Below are 7,500 nucleotides of genomic sequence, written 5' to 3'. Positions count from 1 at the left end.
AATATTTTAAAAAGTTATTGTTAAGTTATAATAATCAACAATATCTGTTTATCGTATTTATATAATTTCTTCAGTTAAAACATGAAATATTTACACTTTGTATTTAATTCACACTAGTCAATTTGCAAGTTTTAATATGATTCTTGAATAATTAATCAAATAAATAAATAAGAGAAAATGGTTTATTTATATTCTTATTTATCCTTCTTACCTTTTCCTGTAGTAACTCGAAGCAAAATACATAAAATAAAAAATACAAACATTTTCCGTAACAAGATTGAAATATAAGTTCCCGCCATTTTATCGATTTCAATTCTCTTACTCCCTTATTGCGATGCTCTTTTTTTCTCTCTCTAGTTCTCTCTTTCTATTTATCTGTAATATGCATATTTTTTCTGTTCTTTGATATTTACACTTTTGCTTTTTTATACACGGATTGTTAAACTTATCACGTGTTTCCATATGAAGGGATGAATACTGTATCGATATACATATATACATACATACATAGATATAAATATATATGTATATATATACACACTGTAAGCTCTCTTCAAGCACACTTTTCCAATAGATACAACATACACTTCCCACACTGTCACTCCCAACACTGCGAGATAACCTTAGATAAGTGATCATAAATCTACATACACTGTTGCCAAACTTCCAGGAACAAAACGAGGTTAAACAGGACAATATGTTTAACTTCAAACTCCTTTTTTTAACTCCATAACTTAGATCTATATCATAACCTGTATTTAAAATGTTCAACTAAATTTCGATCTATTATTGTGTAAAATTTCCAAAGAATAGCGAGATGACCAGAAATATTCTAGAGAATAGTGTGACCCACATGGCAGTACGGCAACACTGTGATTGGCGAGATAAGCCTTATCACACGTTATGTCGTCAGGTGACATTTGGCATCAATTCCATTTCATGTGATACCCGTAACTCAAGATGAATTAACACAATTCCAAAAATTAGTATCTTAATTATTCTTATCAGCATTATTATCGCTCTTGCTATTTTACTCATATCATCATTATTATTTCTATGGTTATCTTTATTATTTTTATCATTATGATTATCACCATCATTATTATCACAAAGATTATCATCATTATCATCACTTTTTAAAGATTATTTATTGTTACTACTATAACTGCTAATATCAACATCTTTATTTTTATTATTTTGATTGTCATAAATATTATTATCATTATCCTTTTTATTATATCACTGTTATGATAATTATCATTATCATTATTGGCATTATCATCATCATTACCATAATCTTTATTACCATCATTACCACAACTATCCTTATTATTTGTATAATCATCGCCATATCAATGATAATAATAATAACAATAATAATAATGATGATAATGATAATGATAATAATAATAACAATAATAATAATGATGATAATGATAATGATAATAATAATAATAATAATGATGATGATAATAATAATAATAATAATAATAATAATAATAATAAATTTAGATTTTATTTATTTTATGATTCGTGTTTTATTATGGAATATTCGATTAGACTGTGAATAATAATAAAAAAGAAGACATACAGTGTTATATAAATGTTATATGTTATATAAACCGCTGTTGTTAACATTATTATGGACACCATGATAATCATACTTATATTAGCGATGCTAATAGCAATATAGCTCTAAAAAAAGGAAGAAAAAAAAAGAAAAATCAAAAGGAAAGGATAAACAGGAGAGAAAAAAAAGAAGAAAATCAAAAGGAAAGGATAAACAGGAGAGAGAGGGTTAGGACTATAATGATATTAATATTTGACGCCTTGGCAACTATACGCATGTGGAGCCATCTATGTGGAAAAAGAATCATAAAAAAACACAGTTGACATATGAGGTATTTTAGTGGCTTACGAATGTTATCAAAGATAAAACATCAAGAGAGAAAAAGAACGTCACGTTTCACTGTATTATCACGTCGATAAAACCAGGAAATTAAGATAAGGAGAATCATCACCATGATTATCGTGACATATGTTAGTATTGACGTCAATTTCATTTGTGTTATTAATGTTCTTTTATATTTAGTTACGGATGTTATATTTTTGTGTTACTATTATTGTTATTTGTTCTTATTGTTGATGGTTCCACTGTTGTAAAATTTTGGTTGCCTTAATCCTGTAAAATTTTGATTTTTATAGGATAAGTAAATTTTATTACGATTGTGGTTAGCATTCTTTATTTTTTATTAGTGTTGTAATTGTTATTATTGTTTTATTGTGTTTCATAAAGTTTGTTAAGTATTTTTTTAATCATAGGTTTTGCAGTTATTGATGTAATATTTTTTTTATGGACAATGCTGTTTTTGTTCATATTTTTTTTTACCTATCATTGAAAATTGAGGTTAAGTAACGTGAACATATTGCTGTTTTATTAAAATTTTTAACTGATCAAAAAATATATTAAGGCACATATACCATTTCCATCTGTTATTATATTTTGATATATTTAATTCAGCTTTACCAGAATCATACCTTTCGAACGCCAGTGTTCGTTTTTGCTTCCATCTTGAGAGCCCCCCCCCCAAATAAAAAAAAAAAAATAATCAGCTTCTCGAGATTATGTTATGAAACACTCTGACATTACATACCTGTACTTATGATATATCGTACTTACTCGATTTCCAAAAGTGACTCTAAGGACAAAAAGTGTACATTGTATATGTATTAGTTCATGGGCTGGGACAGTTCAGTGTACGATTGTGTTTAAACATTTTCTTCGTTTTATTTCACATATTTATTTCAGTTTTTCTATGTATATGAGACCTATTTTGTCATGTCATTTTAACCGAGTCACCCCATTTGTCAAGTATACATGCCAGGCCTACAGTTATATAAGTTCATAAGTGGCTCTACAAGTACTCAGTCACAAGGAATAAGTTAACAGTCCTACGTATCTCACCTATAGGGGCTTCTTGGTGGCATAAAGAGCGATCTTTATGTAACAAAATTTCACAGAAATGATAAAGGGGACTACATAAATCTGTGTTGATTGGATTAATACATAATTATTTATTGCAGGTTATGTGTGACTGTTCCGAGGATCGGATTTAACCTGAAGACCGTGAGGTTGACCTGTCCAAATTTCAAAAAAAAAAAAGAAAAAAAACTATGTCAAGGGGTGAAGTTTAACTTCAAAGAGCTCCATGGTTGATAATTATCATCATTAGTCAAATCTATTCAGTTTTCATTTATGTTTTATAGACACTCTTTTGGACAAAATCAGCCATGTAAAAATATAAGAATGGAAAAAATAGTTTGTTTTCATTCCATGTTTCCTGTAATCATTATCATCATATCATCATCATATTAGTATTTTATCATTTTTAAAAAGTAAGATTTATTATCATCATTATTACTATCATAATCATCATCATCATTGTTCTTATTATTACTACAAGTATTCTCATCACCATCATTATCATTACCAATAGTAGAAACAGTTAATATATTAATATCTTTCTCTGACAATTAATTCGTTATCACATCTAAACTTTTTCCTTCATTGATCGTTTCCAATTAGCTTTATAACAGTTGAATAGCAAGGTCTTTAGTCTATCTAATGAGTATTTTTCAATATCACTTTGTTGTATAATCGACCTGGTTTATGGTTCCTATGTAGGTTTATGTAGGCCTATTCTTCTAACTGCATTTATGACTGATAATCTTTATGTATTAGTTACACGTCTTGCGAAAGGCATGTAATCATTATAGGATTATCTAGCCATGTGTTATAGTTATTTATTTATTCATTTTTTTATTATTTCTTAAATCATTTAGTCTAAATGGCGCTTCATGACACATATATTCCTATTATTTGTGTTTCAAAGGGGTATTGGCCAACAAACTATCGCAATTTTATCGTTTATATATCACACGGACTCCCTCGCTTCGATCCCCCCCTCTCTCTTACCCCCCTCCCTCTCCCTCTTTTCCTTATCAGCCACCGTCTCCCCCTCCTCCCCCTACCCCCTACCCCCCCTGGCAACAACCCTCCCCAATGACATCTCTTTGTCATGCCGTATCGATAGTGTGTTTGTGTATCGCGGGCTTCACCTTGCTGCCCCGTTCAGTCGAAGAATTATTAAATTTTAAGGGGTTCTACTGCGGTCTTGGATCATAGAGAGGCATCCTAGATATTGTAGTGTTTGATTGGTAAGGTATTCTGCCCGTGAGCGTGCGGCTAAGTCCCCCTTATTTCAAAAAAAGAAAAAGATATGTGAGTGAACGCGAGGCCAAGTGAGACGCCATTTTGAAAACCGTCCCGTGTTTCCTTTTTGTTCCGAGAAGGGTTAGGACCGACGATGTTTTGCTTCAGACTCGACGAAACGTGGCGATAGAAGGATAAAATAAGTAAACTAAAAAAAGAAAAGAAAAGAAAAAAGAGTACAGAACATGGCCAGAGAATCCTATCTCTTGTTTATATGGATGGTAGGAGTTTATTGCAAGACAGAAGGGACTCAGCAATGGCAACCTCAAGGATTATCCATCGTGCAGGATCTGAAAGGACCTCCAGACGCCCCTCTAGGAAGCGTGTATGTCGTGGAAGCGAAGGACGCGCAGCAGGAGGAAGACAAATCTTACGGAAATTTTACCGATAAAACAAAAGGTGAAAATAACGTTTTCTTTTACTCTCTCTCTCTCTTTTTTTCATTCCATGTTAGCTCCTTTCACTTCTTTACTTTCACTCATATTTATGATATGTCATGTTCTATGTTTTTGTTTTTTTCCTGGTGCTCTCCGGTTATATATATTATCTGGTTTTATTATCACCGTGGTTATCAATATCACGTGATAGCGAATAAACATATTAGGTTACGTGTCCATCAAATTTGAGTATAAATAAGTTAGTCATCTTAAATAAGTATAAAAAGCTTCAGCAACATCGTTTATCGACAGAATTAAGTCGCATAGGCAATTAGGTAAGTGTATACTTAGGGTGACATGTTATTCTCACAGGAAATGTTAGGTGGAAAAGAGATGTGTTCGGATGCATTGTGTGTTGTTGTTGGCGAAGGCTTGGGCTTAGTTGCTGAATGCATTAACGCGTGTGTTCGTATAAGAGAGAGAGACAGAGAGAGAGAGAGATAGATTGATGATATTTGTAATGATAGTGATAATGATGATAATGATCATCATAATTGTTATTATTGTCCTCTTTATCATTATCATCATCATAACTATGGTTACCATTATTGTTACTGTTTTTTTTATTATTGTGGTTACTATCACTATTTTCATCATTATTATTATTATCATTATTATCATAATTATTATTATGATCATCATTACTGTCCATCTTACTATCTCTGTTATTATTATCAATATATATTATTGATGTTTTAATTATCATCATTATCATGTGCTATCACCATCATCATTATTATCATTATCATTTTATTATTACCATTATTATTTGCATTTTATCATCATTATCATCACCATTACTATTGTTATTATTATTATTATTATTATTCTTATCAATGTAGCTCTCATTATTAGTGTTTTTGTTACTATCATCATTATCATTATTATTATCCTTATCATTAGCATTATAATTATATATATTCATCATCATCATCATTATTAATACCATTATAATTATATATATATTCATCACCATCATCATTATCATTATTATTATCATCATGATTATATATATTCATTATCATCATTATTATTAGTATTATTAATAGTATTATCATTATAATCATATATATTCATTATCATCATTATCATTATTTTAATTATATATATTCATCATCATCAATATTATTATTATCATTTTAATTATATATATTCATCATCATAATCTTTATCATTATCATTATTATCATCATTATCATTATAATTATATGTAATAATCATCATCATCACCATTATGATCAGCATTATTATTATCATTATTATTATCATTATAATTACATATATTCATTATCATCATCATCATTATTATCATTATTATTATGATCATATATATTCATCATCATAATCATCTTTATCATTATTATTATTATTATCATTTTTTATATTATTATTTGTTGTGTAGCAGTAGTTTTAGAAGTAGTATCGTTATAATTACATCATTATCATGATTGATCATGTTATCATTGTTATTATTATTATTATGATTATTATTATTGCTATTATTACTATCATTATTATTACTATTATTAGTATTGTTATTATTATAATTTTTACTGTTACTATTAATATTATTACTACTAAAATTATTATCATTTTTACTGTTACTATTAATATTATTACTACTAAAATTATTATCATTATTATTATTATTATTATCATTATCATTACTCGTATTATCTTTTTATCATAATTATTATCATTACTATCATTATTATTACAATTATTATTATCATCATCATCATCATCAACATCATTGTTACTACTACTATTCCTATCATCACCAACAGTAAACATTACAATTATTATTATCATCATCATCATTATTATCACTATTCCCCTCATCACCAACAGTAAAGCTATTATTACAATTATTATTATTATCATTATTATTCCTCTTATCACCAACAGTGAAGCTATTATTACAATTATGATTATCATTATCATCATCATTACTATTCCTCTCATCACCAACAGTAAAACTATTATTACAATTATTATCATTATCATAATCATCACCATTATTTCTATTCCTTTCAACAACAGTAAAACTATTATTACAGTTATTATCATTATCATAATCATTATCATTATTATTCCTCTCATCACCAACAGTAAAGCTATTATTACAGTTATTATCCTTATCATAATCATCACCATTATTTCTATTCCTCTCATCACCAACAGTAAAACTATTATTACAATTATTATCATCACCATTACTATTCCTCTCATCACCAACAGCAAAACTGTCATTACAATCATTATCATTATCATCATTATTATTACCATTCCTCTCATCACCAACAGTAAAACTGTCATTACATTTATTATCATTATCATCATCATTATTATTCCTCTCATCACCAACAGCAAAACTGTCATTACAATTATTATCATTATCATCATTATTATTACCATTCCTCTCATCACCAACAGTAAAACTGTCATTACATTTATTATCATTATCATCATCATTATTATTCCTCTCATCACCAACAGCAAAACTGTCATTACAATTATTATCATTATCATCATTATTATTACCATTCCTCTCATCACCAACAGTAAAACTGTCATTACATATATTATCATTATCATCATCATTATTATTCCTCTCATCACCAACAGCAAAACTGTCATTACAATTATTATCATTATCATCATTATTATTACCATTCCTCTCATCACCAACAGTAAAACTGTCATTACATTTATTATCATTATCATCATCATTATTATTCCTCTCATCACCAACAGCAAAACTGTCATTACAATCATTATCATTATCAT

General features: G+C 28.3%; 2 protein-coding genes across 3 annotated transcripts in view; one reads left to right on the top strand and one right to left on the bottom strand.

The window, feature by feature from the left end:
• Window positions 1-604, bottom strand: part of LOC113824114 (mucin-5AC) — a 9,231-nt gene extending 8,627 nt beyond the window's left edge. Inside the window, exons 1-2 of one of the 2 annotated variants that reach the window (XM_070130275.1) lie at window positions 542-604; window positions 212-375 (exon numbers count right to left, since the gene is read on the bottom strand). In XM_070130275.1, coding sequence (XP_069986376.1) covers window positions 212-299 — 88 coding nt within the window. In that variant the 5' untranslated portion in view covers window positions 300-375; window positions 542-604. Of the gene's footprint in view, window positions 1-211; window positions 376-503 lie in introns of both variants that reach the window. The other variant, XM_070130274.1, reaches the window with a different exon arrangement.
• A 3,473-nt stretch (window positions 605-4,077) lies between these two features.
• The window catches only part of LOC113824119 (uncharacterized), a 9,259-nt gene continuing 5,836 nt past the window's right edge, over window positions 4,078-7,500 (top strand). Inside the window, exon 1 of the mRNA XM_070130281.1 lies at window positions 4,078-4,672. Within this exon, the coding sequence (XP_069986382.1) occupies window positions 4,459-4,672 (214 nt within the window). The 5' untranslated portion in view covers window positions 4,078-4,458. The remainder of the gene's footprint in view (window positions 4,673-7,500) is intronic.

This window comes from Penaeus vannamei, chromosome 15 (assembly GCF_042767895.1).
Source record: "Penaeus vannamei isolate JL-2024 chromosome 15, ASM4276789v1, whole genome shotgun sequence".
In the NCBI taxonomy this organism is placed as follows: Eukaryota; Metazoa; Arthropoda; class Malacostraca; order Decapoda; family Penaeidae; genus Penaeus; species Penaeus vannamei.
The sequence above is the reverse complement of the archived record's forward strand: the minus strand, read 5'-3'. Positions and strand labels throughout refer to the sequence as shown.